General features: G+C 41.3%; 1 protein-coding gene across 1 annotated transcript in view; it reads right to left on the bottom strand.

Annotated features, from left to right (window-relative positions):
- LOC122967962 (formin-binding protein 1) overlaps positions 1-17,901 on the bottom strand; it is a 61,033-nt gene extending 43,132 nt beyond the window's left edge. Inside the window, exon 1 of the mRNA XM_044332794.1 lies at positions 17,582-17,901. Coding sequence (XP_044188729.1) covers positions 17,582-17,605 — 24 coding nt within the window. The 5' untranslated portion in view covers positions 17,606-17,901. The remainder of the gene's footprint in view (positions 1-17,581) is intronic.
- Between the last annotated feature and the right edge of the window lie 614 nt (positions 17,902-18,515).

Here is an 18,515-nt window from a genome sequence, read left to right as displayed (position 1 = left end):
TCAAAGGAAACAACACTTTATGTGAAAGTGTGTCAGATATTAGCACGCTTATATGCATTACATCAACCTCCTGTGCGCAATTTATACATTTCTTCAATCATTTGACAAATAAAAATAGATCCAATGACGTGTGTCTGTGAGCAAAAGGGAAGTAAAGCAGCCAGATTATGTTAAAGACTGAAGGGAAAAGGAGAAAAGGAGAGGATAACAACTACAAACTTTGGAATTAAACGATCAGTTGATTAATCAAATAGTCGACTGACAGACAAGTTTCCCCCCCGTCTCCTTCACTCAAAAATGTGTTTTGCTTCTTGTTACTTCTCTTGAAAGTCTTCACTTCCCCGGGGTTTGGCACCTCGAGATTGTTTTCACACTCATCTGCTCAAAGTGGAAAGTTTCTCTGTGCTCACAGATAATCTTGAGTCTGAATCTCCTCTGCACACAAACACTAAGAATGAAGAGAAGTAAGAGATATCATGTGTCCGGCATTTAATCTTTTTAAATGAAAGATATTTGCAGATTCATAGATGCTGGATTTTTTAATGAGGTAGGAGGTTTTAGATGCCAATTTAAGAATTTCTAACCAGGTAATGGAACTTTTTTTTTTTTAAATGGAAAAACCACATCAGACACAAAATATTAGTCAGAGCAGAGTATTTTTATGTGCCTTAAAATATGCCTGGAGGGGATCTTTGAGCAAGAATGCAAAAATTTACTGGTTCCAGCTTCTCAAATGTGAATATGTGTGGACTTTCTTAGTTGTCTATGATCATAAAACACAGTATCTTTGGGGTTTTGAACTGTCGGTCAGAAAAGAAAACAGACATTTTTCACATTTTTCTGACATTTTATTGACCGAATGATTAATTGTTAATTGATAAGAATCTGTAGAGTTTGTAGAAATGAGGAAAAATGTTTAACAGAAATGAAATGCTGTCATGTAGCTCTCCAACATTTTTAGCAGTACGTCTGGCTACGATCTGGACTGTGAACACAATTATTTCAAAAAACACAAGACAAGAGGTGAAGACAAAACCATTTTTCCATTTCCCTGCTTTCATTTCTGTAGCTGTTTCCTTAGAAAAAGTGTAAAGATGCCAAAGATACACGTGACTATTCAAATATTTTCAGTAGGAAAAGATGAACTTCAAAAATCTGACCGATTGTTGGCAACAAGCTACAAAGCAGAGCCTGATCTGTTCAATACATAAAGATACTGTATGTTTGAGGTAATATAGAAACACAACAAATAAATTAAAGGCACCGTTATCAAAAACTTGTTCATGTTATGTGTTCATTAAACTGAATATCGTAATATTTTGGATTTTTTTGAACTCTCACATATTGATTCTGGTACATTTTTTACTTGGGCTGCACTGCAAAAGGTTTGTCAATGATTCAACTGTCAATATCAGCTAGATCTGCCCTGGTTTTTGCTTTGGGTAAAATGAATCCTGGTTACTGAAGTTAGTGTGTAAACACTGTACACTAATAATACACAAACAGTGACTTCACTCATATTCAAAACTGCAAAAGGGATCTTTTGTAAAATTCCCTCTATGACCTCTGTAACAAAGACTAATATCTCTTTCTCCTGCTCTTGTTTTACTTCCATTCTGTCATTTGCAGCCTCTGACACTTGACTTTGTTCCTACAGGAGGGGATAAGTAAGTGTGTGTGTGTGTGTGGGGGGGGGGGGAGTCCCTTCAGGAGACAAACCAGTCCCGTTCCGCTTGTTATTTCAGGACACAATCCGACTCACTGTGATGCGCGTACTATTGTGGTAGTGCATGAAGGAAAATAAATAGAACTTTATTATCCAGGAAATGGGAAACAGGTTCAAACAGAGAACAAAGGAGACACTTTGCAGTTACTAAATATATATAGAGAGGCTGTCCTGTGTTGCTGTAAAGAAAACAAATACACGGTTGTTTAAGGATCAGTCTCCTGACCTACAACCCTTCCCGACTGGTGACGGGGATTATGGGTCATTTTAATACATCGGTTTGCCGGTTAATCTGAACTAATGCACATTATTTAGCTACCATTCCAGATCAGATCTCCTGATCTGTGCCATACCGAGGACCGATTGACCTGCAACCCTACAGCACCAAGCTTTTCTCCTTCTTCTCTGTTTAACATTGACAGAGCAGAGAAAAATAAAACACAAGGACACACACATGAGGTAGAGGTGAGCCTGGGGCAGACCTACATCCATTACAGCTGATGGTTCTTTACCTGACAAACAGCTTCTTTTCAATGAAGGACAGATACTGACCAGAGTTTCAAGCAAAAATACCAAAAACTCTCTGATGCCGTCTTCTTAAATGTGAGGATTTGCTGTTTTTCTTCAACATACTGTACATACAGTATTTGGTAGTCGACTGAATATCTTCAGGCTGTTGCTTGGACAAAACAAGCAAACAGAAGGCATCACTGTGACTTTTAAGAAAGGATAAATGGCCTTTTTTTTATTACTCTTTGACATTTCACAGACTAAACAGTGGATGAATAGTGATTTGAAAATAAACATTGGTTGCAGCTTAAATATTGCTTAAATAGTTGGGATGCGGAGTGTTGGCCTAATTTGGTGAGATGGAAAGTTGACAAAAGTAAATTCAATTCTTGTAATATAAGGTCTTCAGGCATATTCAGTAACTGGTGCTGGTCATGTAAACTGGGATCATTTTGATGGACTTATACCCTCAACAGTCTCTTATTGTGACAAAAATGCAGAACTGCATGACACCACATCAAGACTTGGCTTCTTCTTCTTCTGTTTTTTTACCGTAAAGGTCAGTGTAGAGTAATGACCCTGTTCTTAGCCACTTATGCTGACAGGTCAATATCAGCAGGAGCTATTGTGTGTGAATAATTTATTAAGGAGACAAAGCTCTTATCTGAACAAATGACTCAATCAAACATGATAAAATCAACTTAATGACCAAACAACTCTCTGGCAGCTTCAGTAGCTCTGATGGGATTGCTGCTGGTGTCACTATTTTCATCTCCAGTTTGCAATAAATGGAGTATACGAAGGAATACGTCTGTGACCTGACCACAAACTTCTCCTTGGGACAGATTACGTAATAATGATTCAGTAAACCTCATTAAATGTTGACTGATGATGAATGAATGCACACAACACTAAATAAGAACCGTCTGACGTGGTCGTCTCTCTTTTTTGTGAAGATAAGGGCGAGATAATCGGATCGCGGATCAAGAGCTTGAAACAAACAGACAATCCCTGGCAAGTGGTGACTCTTCACTTAACAGCGAGCCCGGTGATACAAGGAGCTCACTGTTTTAAACCTCTGAACAAACATTCCTGGGGACACTTCTTACCACCTCTGCGGGTCGGTTTGCTGCTCTGATGATCACAGAAAAAAAAAAAATCAATACGCCATTAAAAACAACAAGAGAGAGGAGGAAGAAAGGGAGCTGTTTCACCGGTCAACCGAGGGAACGGACGGACGACGGGGGAGAGGAAATCACCTACTAATAAGGGCAAAAGATTTGAATACAGATGTGAATCAGCCATCGTGCTTGCATACACGTGTATGCAGAGCTATAAAAAAATGATACTAAAATCTAATAGTGTAACATGTCCACTAAAAAACAAACTCAATACTTACAGCTTGTAAACCTTTAGATAATTCTAGAAAAAAATCTCAATAAATAGATATCTCATTAATTTAATTGGTAACGGTGCAGCGGTGCATTGATTTCAGATGGGTGTAATTATGGAGGATTTCACCGATGAGTGCGCAGTGTTCCTGATTAGTTTCTGCATCGCCTGGACAAGAATAGAGGAGTGACATAGTTACAAACTGACCCCAGACATACATCTGAAGTCACACATAACTTTGGATCTTAAAGTAACTTACTGTAATATTAATCTCATATAACTTAGATGAATTTAATTGTTAACCTACAAGCATTAAAAGCAGGACTATTAGGATAAATAATATCTTACACACTCAGCTTTAAACTTTCAGATTGTGTCTGTGGAGTCTATATGAAGTCTAGCCCCCTGACAGGAAACCTGTTGAGACAACGAAAAGCAGCTGTCACGCCAGTGTAGGGGTAATCCACAGAGGCGGGAGAGAGGGGGGGGGGGCGCGGTCAGATGTTCTGCTGGAGGGAGGACAATGGGACAAGAGGCCTATAGATGCTTTTGTCTTTTAGTTCAATGTGCTGGTCAGGGACAGTAGATAGGTTGGGGGGTTATGGGCTTGTGTTGAAAACATCAAAGCCCTGGCAATCTGTTCTGATAGTGGAAGAGCTCACTTCTCTTCTACTGGTCTAAATTACCCCTAAAGTCCCATGGAGAGCATGTGCTAATCTGGAGTCCCCGGTGCATTGATTGATATTGAAACTGGAGACGTAGTGATGTGTCAGAAACTATGGTGAGAAGCAGTGATGGCGTCATACACAAGCCTACACCTAGTCTGATGACTAAAAAGGGAGAAGTTGGTTTTAAGTCTGTTGGAAATTTTATGGTAAACATGAATGAGTCTCATAAGCTGACGAAGAGCAGACTGCAGTGAGAATGAGAGAGTGGCGAGGAGGAAACTGCATTCATCCAAAACTGTTCATTAGGCTGTGAGGGTACTGCCAAATAGCCCGATTGTTCTAGCAAAACTAGCCCTTGTTGAATAACGCAAAGTGGAGGATAAATGTCTAATGGAGTTGTTTTTCCTAGTGATTACACAGAGCATCGCGTACCGCTTCTCGCTAACTGCAGCGGTCAGGACGCACCAGGGATGACTCAGTGAGACACTGAAATTTACTGTCGCCCATGAGTTGGTCAATGCATGCAATGCCTCGCTGTGTCTCGCAACAGTGGGCGTCCAGCAGCATGAACAAATATTTGGGGGAGATGCCAAACCCTCTCTCGAACACACACCAGGCTTTGTCCAAGAAAGCGGGGCGGAACAATGCCTCCATAGCCCTGTGTAACCCCTGTGTCAGAGAGTAGTCACAGGAAAAGGGGACAGTGGTCTCACAAACACACAACCACACACACACACACACACACACACACACGTGCACAGACATAAACAAAGACAAAGACTGATGATCATGTGCTGGGCCGCTGAATAGCTGCACTCAGCTATTTCGCTTTAGGTTATTAAAGGACAGATCCACAAATCTGTCTGAAAAACAACAGGTGCCTGAATGAATGCTGAAATAGGGTTTATCTTGCTGTAATCATTCCTCCTGTTCATACTGACCATTAGAAAGATCCCTTCATAAAGCACTTACAATGTAAGTGAAGGGGGGGGGGGAGGCAAAATCCACAGTCCTCATACAAAAATGTATTTAAAAGTTTATCTGAAGCTAATGTGACGCTTCAGCTGTCCACTTGAGTCAAATCAAGTGGATATCTTTCAACATTACAGTCTTTTTAGTGCCAGAGTTACTCTTTTTGGTGCTATACTTCCACCGCAGCTCAACAGGGAAACACCGTCCAAGGAAACACAAAGAGGGAATTTGATGCTTAAAAAGACTGTAAAAGGGGCAGATCCATCACTTTGAAGGGGATCTTACAGCCTAATAGCCGGTGTGAACAGGAGGAATGATTACAGTGAGGGAAACCTCTTTCAGTGTTCATACAAGCACCTGACTGTTGGTTTAGGACAGACTTGAAAAATTGTGAACTTGTCCTTTTAAGGTTAAGAATGACATACTGTATCAGCCTCCTGACCAAAAAAACCCTCAAATGAAATCATAACAAAGCAAAGACATCCATTCCTCATGGGACGGCTTCAGACAGTCTACATAAGTGGTAAAATAAGCCAATACAACAAATAAATAAATGTTTATTTGCTCTCTCTCAAGGACTGGATGACTACAAAATACCAGCCAGACAATCCTAACAACACTGACATTATGAAGACTTTCGCTCTCACTGTTAGAGATCAGTCATCGGCTGCCAGATGTTGGCAAGTATCTATGCAAAATATTCCTCTGAAAGAAAAACATAAACACTAAATACTCACATATACAGACTTTCATGCATGATATGAACAGCTGTTTTAGGCAGCGGATGGCCTTGTGTGTTAAGAGCTCTTGTTTGCATACCGTGCAAATATTTATAGAAACAACGCCTCAGACCATCTGAAATTTAAGAATGTGTGTCGGTGTTCTGCGCACGTGTGTCATGCTTCTGCGCTCGTAAAACATTTCTTCTCTGCGACTGCTTGTGCCAAGATCCCCGTTCGCTATTTAATCACTCTACCTCCGTCTGTGTTGCAAACGGTATCGTGTGTGAGTAGACGGTTCGCCCGATAAGGAATACCAACCCTGTTGCAGCAGTTAAACAAGAGGAAATTGCTGGCTCTCCGTCGTGAGTCATAGTAACTGGAAGGGTGGGCAACTCATTCATGAACATCAAAAATGAATCTTCTACTGCAGCTTTCTTTTTAGGTGGGTAAAGGCAAATAATACAACAGCTGGAAAAGTCTGGTAACTTCCCCAGAATGATGTCACTTTACTGTAATGCAGCCTTTAAAACCAGGTAAAGGCAACACTTATATCACGATATTACAATATCCAAAATCTAAGACGATATCTAGTCTCATATCACGATATCGATATAATAGCGATATATTGCCCAGCCTCTGCCTTTGTAAAAGTCCAACAAACTTATACAGCCTTTGTTGCACTTTCCAGACTAACATTACTGTGTACGCTTCAATGAGTTGACTCAATCCAGAGCTGTTTTACTGCCCTGCTCACTTACAGCGCTGGCCATCTTCATCTGCAGCAGCACCTGCAGATACTCTTCATAAGGGCTCAGCCGTTGCTCTTCCTTTTGCTCCTCCTTTTGCTCCTCCTTTTCCGATTTCACGGAGCGAACGCTGTCCAGGAAGACGAAAAACTCACTTCGTCTGCGCAACATGGTCATTGTCTTCACGCGACACCGAAGTATCAAAAAAAAAAAAAAGGAGCCCCAGATAAAGTTAATCCATCTCAGGAGAACGGGATACGACGGAAGAACAGGTCTCGGTGTGGACGAGCAGTTTTAATGGTGAAAGAGTGGATCCAAACACATCATCTCCGAGAACAAATTCATCTGATGCAGGCGGAACGGAAAGTAAAGTGAGAAGGAACAACAGAGACGTTGTGACCGGCACATAACTTGATTAAATGACGCTGGTATTAATCTGATTACTACACATCCCTCGTAACTACCTTCACCGCCCAATAGGACGCTGCCGTTCTGAGGATTAATCCTGCCGGGCCAGCTAACACACATTAGCCATTGTTCTCGTTGAGTTGTTTTTGTTCTTTTGGAGGACAAAGCTCTTTAATTCTTATATAACAAATCCTCTGGAATTAAGGGAAAACTTTGAACATTAGCATATGCCCAATATGGAGCAGAAACGGCAATGACACTATCTGCTAGCAAGCTGTTATCTTCAATCGATCGGCGATAAGCTCGACTCTGCGGTGGGTGTGATGTAATTGCGTTACCGTGGCAGCTCTAATGGGCACGGACAGCTGTAGCAAGTGGAGCGTTAATGGTGAAATTAATCCATATAAGAACAATGGCTGACATGATGAGGGTTTACACACACTTAGGGGACAAAAAAATGGCCTACAGTGACCTACTTTTGCTAAGTGGCCTTTGCTAAAAATGTCTCACTTTAGAGCTGATGAAGTTAGTTGTCAAGGTAATCTTCTGTTTGTCCAGGAAGTTAACGAATGGTATAAACAGTGTTAAGGCCAAAAGGAGTAAGCTAACACTGACTATTACTGTAAATGGCACCTCTGCTCAGCTGTCCACTGAGAATGCTAAATGCTATACATGGGTCAGGTGAATTCCCTGCCAAGGCACTCCAGCTATGCGCTGCCATGACATGTCTCACACAGACCTTTTTTTTCCACAGGAGGATAACCATGATTTGTACATAATAACCACGTGTTCTCTTGCAACAGGTCAAAATAATACCTTTATGATTACTAGACTTCCTTGCCAATAGGTGTCAGTCTTAAAATTAAATCACAGCTGCTATGGATATTGTGAGACGGAGAAAAAAAAATAACATACAGACAAACAGCACTGGCATATAATTAAGTGTGCTGGCAAACGTTATGGTAGTAAATGAGAGACTAGATTAAGGATATTTGTGCTTCATTTGCTTACGGTTTGAGATCATAAATAGATCTGACGTACTGCCTTTTTTTCTGGCAGTGTCATGTAAAGCTTCTTGCAATTTCCCTTACCGACTATTACTACAGCTTCATAGCTTAGCTTCAGATGACAAGAGTCAAATCCCTCCCTCCAAAATCAAATCATACCGCAGCGGGGCTCCGTCCGACTATTTGCCAATATGTATTGCATTTCTCTTTTTGAATTTTGTAATATCCCTTGTCACGGCACAAAATTGGCCACCAGCCACCAGCCAAATGCTTGTAAAACATGCAAGCGGCTGGTAGATTTGCTTCACTCACCAGCCAAACAAACAATGGTAATCTACTGATTGGTCAAATTTGAACATTCACTAGACATTCGGCTGGTGGCTGCTGTAAGTATTTATCCATTTAATGATGCATTTAGCTTAGATACTGCAGACGATATTTTAAAAGTCATGCAGGCAACTCTGGCTACTTCTATCACTGAGCAGAGGTGCTATTTCAAACCAGGACATTGCATTGTGCAACACTGGTGTGACCCTGTTTATGATCTGATGTTTATCTGACAGATAAAAATACAGCTTCTGCGGTTGATGGCATGGTTTCCTAAGATTGACGTTTAGAATCAACAGCGCGTTGGGCAAATCTATGGTAAAGTGAGCGATCCTTTCACATTTGTTCTGAATTATTTACTCAAATTATTTTATAGGATAAGAAAACACTCCGGCTCTAGAGATGGAAGGGGGATTTGCTGTAGTCTCCTACTACATATGCTTCATTTTTACCACACACAGAGTTTGCTATTTGAGTTCCCCAGCTGCTTTTATTCTACTATAAAGCCGAAACTTTAACCTGCTGACAGCCCACAAGGACTTTGAGATCTTGGCTCTATTCTCTCTTGCGAACAACAAAAGGCTTAATGCTGACGCTGGGAATATTTACATTCGTTTTGGGGATAGGATGCCTCGGAGGACTTGGAATACATAAGTACTTTTACTGTATCATCAAAATGAGATGAAATTTATAGGTGGTCCTCTTTTTTTTTTTTTGCTGGCAGCACTAAGAGTTTTTCAGAGAAGTTCTCTGGAAATGCATGGCAGCACTTTCACTCCACCCTGACAAGCCTCGTCTCAGGATATGAGTAACGATGGGACTTACTCATCCTGGAGACACTCAAGATGTCTGTTTGTTTAATACACTGTACGCCAGTGTTTCATATGCTAATGTACAGTATATTAAAGGTTAGCACCTGAAACCTAATAGGTTAGAAACATGTAAAGTTGATAAGGACAGCTGTCTGTGTTACTGTATGAAGCCTGACCTCACTCGAGGAAGTAGATATAAATACAACGGATACGATTTCAAATGCCATTAACTGCCAACACTATTGACTAATACAATCAGTGACCTCCACCCAAAATTAAACCAGTTACTCTGACTGTAGCTGGAGCAAAAAAATGTTTTGACAAAGTGTCAGTAACAGACTGCTACACAGTGTTGCTAGGGAAGCCTCCTCAAGCTCACACAGCCTCTCAATAATCACAAAAAAATTCGAGGTCAATCCTGCTGTTGTAAGCCGAGAAACATTTCACGTTCATTGCAAACAAGCTGTACTTTGAAGTAAGACAGATGCATTGCATCCATTAACATCTCAACGTCTGAGAGAGCCAGTTCGGGGGAGAGGGACAAGCCGGTGAGTGAGTGTGATGAAAACAGACAAAAAAACTGAGCAAATGAGTAAATGTAAAGTAAGGCGTGAGCGGGCTGGAGCGGACAGCAGTCGGGGAATATTTCTTAGTAGTGCGAGACAAATGTGTGGTAATGGGCCGCACGAGCCAGTTTTCATTATGGCTTTAAATCATTTCACATTTAAGCGGCCGTAAAGTGGCTGTTAAAAAGGTTCACGTGGTACCAGCCGTGTCTACTGAACACATCTGGCATCCCCTGAAAATGAAGAGATTTCAAGAGGCGGAATAACAAACCACTACTGTCACATAAGCGGCGATCCCGCTGTTTCTTGGCTTCAGAAGCATAGCCCTAACTCCATGATCACAAAAGAGGACAGATGGAGGACTTAAAATAACAGAGCCAATAACATTTACTCTAGCATTGTTGGCGCTTTAACACACATACACAAACGTAGCCGGTGTGTTTGCTAGCTAGTGACGGCAAACATCTGTGCTGTCACGTCCGTTTGCTCTGCGACACACACTGCAAAAACACTGGAGAGGATGATTCTGCAGAAATTTTTAAAAAATTGCATTTGGTCTCAACAAACCTTTTGTGATTTACTTTCGACTGGGACCAGGTTTCCGTTTTGTACTTTGTACTTTGTTTTTCTACATGAGATGACCTCATTCGAAACCAAGAAATAGGGCATTTGTTATTGCCGTACATATGTGAACGCTGAGCCATGAGTAAGATTTTCTTTTTCACAGTTTGTAATACATCGCATATATCTGCTGTGTTTTCATTTATTCCACCTGCTGTGGCTGAATCCTTCTGTCACTCTTACTCCTTTAAAGCTACACAGTTTTATCTACGATGAGCTACACTTCAGCTTGAAAGCATGAGTAGTTTCAATGGAAACGCTGCAGGAAAAAAAAAAAAGAGGTTGTAGCCCTTTGTTCATCAACTTCCACCTCGAATAACCGTAAAACGCTTCACAGTGCAACCTCTGTTCTACAGTAGTGTTTCTCTGTTTGAGAGAAACTCAATGCTGTAACAACCTGAAGAACGAATGTCACCTACAAGTATGTAGAGTACAATACAGCAATAAATCAGGAGAACGGGCTCAGGTGACGAATATGTCAGAGCTCATGTGATTTGAGGTCCTACTGGTGGTATAATTTCCACAGTCGGAGCAGTGATTAGAGACTGACTTTACAAATAACAGAAGAGGCAGTGACTAAAGATTAGAGGCTGTAACAGTGTGTGAGGGGAAGGACTGAGTCACCTTCTCATGGACAAAATTACAAAATAGCTTAGACCTCTCCTATTCAGCTCTGAGGAAGTGGAAGGATTACACTTGTGGATAAAAAAATGCAGATCTGAGACGGACAGAAATGTCAGCGGATAGTTCAGTGGATGTAGTTTAGGTAAACAGAAATACTGAAAGCATCAATGTACAGGTTTACAAATATATGACGCAAAACTGAAGTTGGACAACAGATTTTGATAATTGAATAATTGTTCTAGTCGTTTTTTTAAGGAAAAAGTGCCAAAAACATTGCTGGTTGGAGCTTCTCAAATGTGAGGGTTTTAAGCTTGTTTGTGTCATACATGACAGTAAACTTAATATCTTTAGATTTTGAACTGTTAATTAGATAAAATGACATTTCCAGGATGTCAACAAATTGATGAATCAAGAAAATAATCATCAGATTAATCGATACTGACAATAATCGTTAGTTGCAGCTGAAAAGGATGAATTTCTACTAAGTGAACAGCAGAAGAAACTTGCAAGGATAGGCTGCCAATGAGTGTGACAGAGCAGAAATGCCTTTTTATTGTGTTCTTTCTCTTTTCCTCCTGCTTCTCACTCCCTGGGGTGCAGTCTGGGGCCTTCAGATCACATGTGGATCCATTCATCACTATTTTACCATCAGGGGGGCTTAAAAAAAAAAAAAAAGAGGTGAAGAGAAAATGGGATAGGGGTGGTATCACTTATTCAGCAGGTGGGTGGTGAAGAGTTAACGGGGGTTGTCTGTTGTAGTCTGCTGGAACCCCCCCTCCCCTCCACCCCCTCCCCATCATCCCCCCGACTCCGACACACCGACAGAAAGAAACAAACTAGCTCAGGTTTCAGTCCTGGAAGTGCCCTGAATGTCAAGTGAGCAGCGGGGGGGGGGGGGGGGATATGAAGGCTGGACCCTGGAGAAGACTTGAGCCCAGATGAGATACGACAGCAGGAAAAACACAGGGAGGAAATCTCAGAAATAACATCTCCAAACTCATCTCAAAATAACACTACCGAGGAGATCTGCCCTGATATCTCGCTCGATTGAAATCCACCAAAACAAGAGCATGAGGTTTCGATTGAAGTCTTCTGTCTGTGCCCCCGTGGCGACGTCTGGAGCGCCGCTTAACGACATGAGAGAAAACAAGTGATGTTTAAGGAGGCCTCTCCAGACAATAGGAACTTTCCCTTTTCAATTACACCATGGGCGATGGCCAACAGATAGGCATGTGTGTACAATTAAAAAGACTAGACAAGCTAGACTATTTACTCTCTCAAGCTGTTCCCAACAGCCAGACGGCTAAACACATTCTTACCTCTACTAACACTCAATAAACAAAGTGATGCATCATTTGGATAAGGTACAGTAATTAGTAAAGCATGGTTCAGTCAGGGACCACCCATTGGCTGATATACCTACAGCTATGAACCCTCTGCTGATGATAACTTACCTTCAGCTGCTGCTCTTTGAGTAGAGTTTCAACTTTGTTCATGTTGCCTCATCGACAAGTTGTGTGACAGGTAAAAATAAAAATACCTTTACATCCTTCAGAGTATGAAGAGTTAGTAGACTCCTACATGCTACGTGAGAAAAAGTAGCTCACGTCCAGTTCCTAAATATAACCACACAGAAGAAGTGAAACATTCGAGATGTATCATAGTGAAAAGGTGTTGTAGTTTGCTTTGTTTCTTGTAAAAAAACCAGATGATAAGGTTTTTATTCTTTTAGCTGCTATGTGGTGATGATGTTTAGTCTGAGCATGTTATCTGTGTGATAAAACCACCTGTTTGATCTTCCTTAACAAAATGATTTTGGTCTGGTTGCTTGGACTGATAGTCTCTCTGATACCTGAGCCCTGAGAGGAAATACCTGAGATGTTGCAGTCTCCCATATTTCAGACTTTCTACAACAGATCAAGCACTGCTAACAGGTTTATTTGAAGTCTTACACCTCTATAGTTTGTTAATAAAATAGTCATTTATAATTCCGATTTCCCTTTTTTTCTCCCTGGCCCCTGACGCACATGTCACATGTTTCACCGCATCTGACTTCCTTCTTCCTCGGTTGCGTTTGTACATGATGCTTCTTTTGGAAGGGGTTTCGGGGTCCTTTACTGTGCATGCATGTCATGCTGAACCGTTTACTTCCTACTCTGCTCGCTCAAATAGAAAACAATTGGTATTTAAGAATCTGCCTTCACTTCCTGCACATTTCAGTACTCTATGGAGACGACTCTGTCAAAATGTAATTAGGTTTTTTACAGATTAAACGATTAATAGATTAGCGAATCAACAGAAAATGAATCGGCTTTGATATTCGGTTCACGTTTTCAGTCATTTTTTCAAGCAAAAATGATAAATATTCTCTGATTTGCTGCTTTATTTATCATATATGACAGTAAAATGAATATTTTTTGGTTTTGGACTGCTGGTCGGACAAAATCTTTAATATTTTATAGACTAAACGAAGAATAGAGAATGGTTTTAATTCCCTAAGTAAGTATTTTCAGGTCAATGGGCATGAGGCAGCTGGACTCTTCTCAAACATTGTTTTTGTAACACTTCAGTTGGTACAGTGCCTCGCTAGTAATGTTGCAAGAACGGGACCGTGATGGTGATCATTTTCAAGGAAGCAAACATTCCCAAAGTCTGTCTTTAAGAGCACAGTGAATACTATAATCAGCGCTGTGATGTTGCACTAAAGGCATTCAACATTTTGGATTCTATGTGGTGTTTTACTCACCGTGACTCACACGGCAAGAACAATACAGGTCTACCACAAGCCTCTCTGTTTATTTATTTACCCTGGTAGCTGTGTGAGCTTGAATGCCATTTTCACAATTTCAAATCGAGCAAACTACTTAATCAATACTGTTTTGATTCAGCACAATACGGCTCGACCTTTCCCTTCCTCTACCGCTGTTGTCTCTCTATTGTAATAAAGTTAAAACTCCATGCTGATTATGAAAGGCTGATGGGGGAGAAAATCACGGCATTGCCAGTTTGCACTGTCTCACCACAGCACAGTCGTGTTTGCAAGAGGTTGAGAAACCCTGCTCGACTGTAACTTCACTTCCTGAAATATCGTTTACTTTCCTGTTTGCAGAGAAGAAGAACAACAGGATGAGCATGATAAAAACCTACGTGGTGTCTCATCCTTCTTCTGTAAAGTTGCACCATCTAAATTGTTAGCAAACTATGGTGAAAGAAAACGATTGTGAACACTGTAAAAATGATCTGATGTTCAAAATATATTGGATCTTGCTTCTCAATATGACATCAGAGGAACCTGGAAAAGCTGATGTTGCATGTTTGCTTTAATAATTGGTAGATTATGATTTTGCTATTATACATGCATGCATGGTTAATAGCCAGAAGGTACTTGCAGGCCACAACATCCTGCCCTTGCCCTGTGTGAAAGTGTGGGCGCTGCCACAGAAACAGCGCTGCTGTTATGTTGTTGCTGTTTGATCTGGTATTGGGACAACAAGAAAACAAAACGGTGCGCCTTCTCCATAGCAACAGCCACCTGTAGAGTATCGCCGCAGTCTGTCTGTTGCTCTTTTTCAAGGGCCGAGATTAAAGAAACAAGTGTCTGGATTCCATTCAACCCGCTAAAAGGGGGGTGGGGAGGGGGAGAAAAAGTGAGCATCTGGTTGTAATACATTATTCTCTGCAAAAGCTCAGTCTCTTGTTTAAAAAAAAAACTTGCAAATGTTTTCCAGACTCAAGGTACACATGAAAAGTCTGTAAAATACCTACGGGCTATGTTTCGCTTTGCATGACTATCTGGACGGCGGTGTTTCTCGGTCAAGCGTTGCAGTAGTGAAGTAAAAAATACACTGACATCACTGGGAAAACGTAAAGAATGCAGAGTGTGCTGGTGCTTTTCACTGTGAACTTTGGACCAGGTAAATTACTGGAGAATTTTTTGGGGGGGGAGTGACTCCCCCTCCTTTTTTTTTCTTAGAAAGGAAAACACATCTCTGATTTAACTATCTCCAGACCCTCTTACTGCTCGGTGGAGAGGAAAAATATCTAGCTCATAATATTGACTTTAGACTGCAGCTTGCATCAGGGCAAAAAAAAAAAGTGCTCCACGCGGTATCCTAAAGCAAATATTGTGATCAGGTGTGCAGAATCTGTGTCCTACACATCACAATTGAACCGATTTTCATTTATGTGTATGTTTACACTCCAAGAGATTCAACATGAGTTCAAGTACATACGATCTGACCCTTCTCGCAGGCTCAAATGCCAACTCGCATGTAGCAACTTGCAAGCATACACTCTTGACACACAAACGCACGCGCACTGAAAACATACCACCGTTCATGCAAAGTGTGCAGTGATTCCTGCATCAACAAGCCGACACCTCTGCCAGGCAGCGTCAGCACACAGACAGCAGAATGACCGCTTTTCAGGTGGATCATTTCCACAACCAAATGACAACACGAGCCGCTGAAACAAAACCCTGACGACAGGAATTCCACCACCCACGAGTGCTTATTATTATGTCGTAAAAATAGCTCGTCTACAGTCCTGTAATTTTCATTATTACCGTGCTGTAGTTTACAAGATGCTGGCCTAAATGTGTGAGTGAGTGAGTGTCTGAATATGGGGAAATACCACTGATAAAAAGTAGCTGGCTTGATATGGGCTACTACCGGGTTGAAATGAGTCCAGCACGCCTTAAAAAGTGAATTTAAGTGGGATGAAATGTGACATCATCGCACAGGAATTTATTGTAGTAAGGTCAGCGAGCTTCTACTTTGTCTTGTGTTGTTGCTCACAAAGCATGGTGAGTTTTGGTAGCCTTATGAATCAAATCAAGCATTCATAAGCTATTAGGTCACCCTATGTCCTCCTGATTTTGTGACAGCTGTGGATTATAAAACTCTAGGGGTTTTTGTTACTCAGTCCAATGAAATCAAAGACTCACCTGCCAGATGTGAGTAGAGATTATATAATGTTAATCGACACACTTGAAGTGCAGATACTGTACATTTAGAACAGTGGATGGATACATCTTGTGTCCGGCGGTTACAACGTTTGAAATGAAAAATATCTGCATCTTCATAGGGATTTTTTTCGATGAGGTAGAAGGAGTAGATGTCATTTTAAAGGACGGGCTCGCAATTTTTCAAGTCTGTCTTAAAACGACAGACAGGTGGCCTATATGAAAAATGAAAGATGTTTTATACTGGCTATTAAAAGATCCCCTTCAAATGTACTTTCAAACATCATTCTTTCAATTTCATTCATCAGGTGATACGGGCCAAAATCCCCCAGTGTTTCCACACAGTCATTTTGCACAACAATGTATTTAAAAGTTTATCTGAAGCTTATATGAGGCTTCAGCAGTCTGGATCGGTCATATCGAGTAGATTTCTGCCACATTTAAAGCCTCTTTGTGTTTCCTCGGACAGCGTTTCCCCGTTGAAGCTGCGGTGGAAGTATAGTAACACAAAGAGGAACTAAAATGCCACTAAAATGACTAAGACGTTGAAAGATGTCTACGTGATTTGACTCATTTTTTACAGCTGAAGCTTCATATTAGCTTCAGATTAACTTTTGAATACATTTTGGCACAGAAAGCAGGCTTGTGGATGTTGTCCCCCCATCAATTGCATTGTAAGTGCACCATGAGGGGATCTTCGATTGGTCAGTATGAACAGGAGGAATGATTACAGCAAGAAAAACGTGTTTCAATGCTCATCTAGGGCACCTGACTGTTCTTTAAAGAAAGACTTGAAAAACTGTGAACCTTTCCTTTAATAACGTGCAATAACTAGTGAGTCATTTTCCACTACTGTGGTGCTCCAGCACCCTTTTGTGTCCAGACAAATAAAGAGAACTTCACCCCATCCACTTCTACTGACACAGCCTGTGCAACGCATGTCATTTCCCACCTTGTTACACGTAACAACACATTCCTCAAATAGCTGCCAACAAATAAAACCACACAAAACAAGTGTCACTGCAACATGAACACACATACACACACACACACACACCAGCATCTCGACAACTTGGCACCGCTGTAACAGCTATGCTATATTTTGAGGGGGTGTGTGCAAAGCGTGGTTAGAAAAATCCTCCAAGTGTTAACTAAAATGGATGGTGAGCTAGTTAGCTGCGGGTTTTCCAGAGCTACCCTCCTTGCTAACAGCACCCTATGTTATGTTATTACCCTGTTATTAAGGAAGGGGGGGAAATGTAATATATATCACCGTTGACGACACCCGAGATAAAAGACATAAGCCTCGGCAATTACCGCTACAAATTAGCCCCCTGTTGGTTAACGTCACTGAGGCTGAATATCCACAGAGCAGCGCTTACTAAACGTCGTTTTAGCGGCAAATATGGAGCCACTGCGGCTGGTCCGTAGCGTGTTTATTCTTAGCTGGGTACCGTTATGTACACACGGGTTCAGTAAAAGCATTAAACAAGCGATACAAGTGCACTGAGACTCACCCATAGCTCTGACCCCCAGCTCATGGTTTCAGTACGATGTCCTCGGAATAATCCACAACTCGTATGAGGTGTTTTTATTTTTCAATACACACAGCGGCAGATGGGATTTTTTTTATTTCTGTCGTTGTGGTATTCGCAGGTTGAAGACCGTCGTCTGACGCACAATGAAAAAAAAAAGGCTGCTGTAGCTACTCGGTATTTTTTTTTCAGTGTCTCATCCTGTCTGATACAAGATGGCCAGGAGCTGCTGCAGCATAATCTTCAAACAGGGTAGTCTCGCTAAATGCAGCGCGCGCGGGCACCCGCTTTCGACCCAATGACAGCTGCTCTTGCGCGCGCACAGGCAAGAAAAAAAAAGGGGGGGGGGGGTGTGGGGGTTAAAAAGGTCACACCCTGTGGCAGATGTTTCATTGAATACCCCACTGGGTTTAATAATAACGTCGGGGTAATTAGACCTACTTTCTCTTTCAGTCTTTTTGTGTCTCTCTCTCTCCGTATCTCTCTAAATCTGTCAGACCTGTATTAACCATGCATAGTGCTGACATCAAGAACTCTAGGTTTACTTGACACTTATACCCCACACAACAGCCACAAGCTTCCACTTTGCACACAGGATGTTGGGTTGGAGGTGCAAGAGGTTTAGAAACTTCTTGTGCAACAAGAATCAGAGGCTAAAACAGCAGTCTCTTCAATCAATCTGCTCTGCTGCAGGAAAACAGCATCATGAGAGGAAACAAATCATTTTGTTCCTTGCACAAGTTTAACTATGAGTTTATTCAAAACTTTGGGCCCCAACATGTGACTTTTGTTTGACTGCTCTGTTCAAATAATTATGATCTAGTATAAACTGTAACCAGACTTCCGCTATAACTCTGGATGTAAAACTAGTTGTGGGTACGTTTGTGGCGCCGATCATCCTCACAGTTAATCACAA

Source organism: Thunnus albacares, chromosome 18 (assembly GCF_914725855.1).
Source record: "Thunnus albacares chromosome 18, fThuAlb1.1, whole genome shotgun sequence".
In the NCBI taxonomy this organism is placed as follows: Eukaryota; Metazoa; Chordata; class Actinopteri; order Scombriformes; family Scombridae; genus Thunnus; species Thunnus albacares.
The sequence above is the reverse complement of the archived record's forward strand: the minus strand, read 5'-3'. Positions and strand labels throughout refer to the sequence as shown.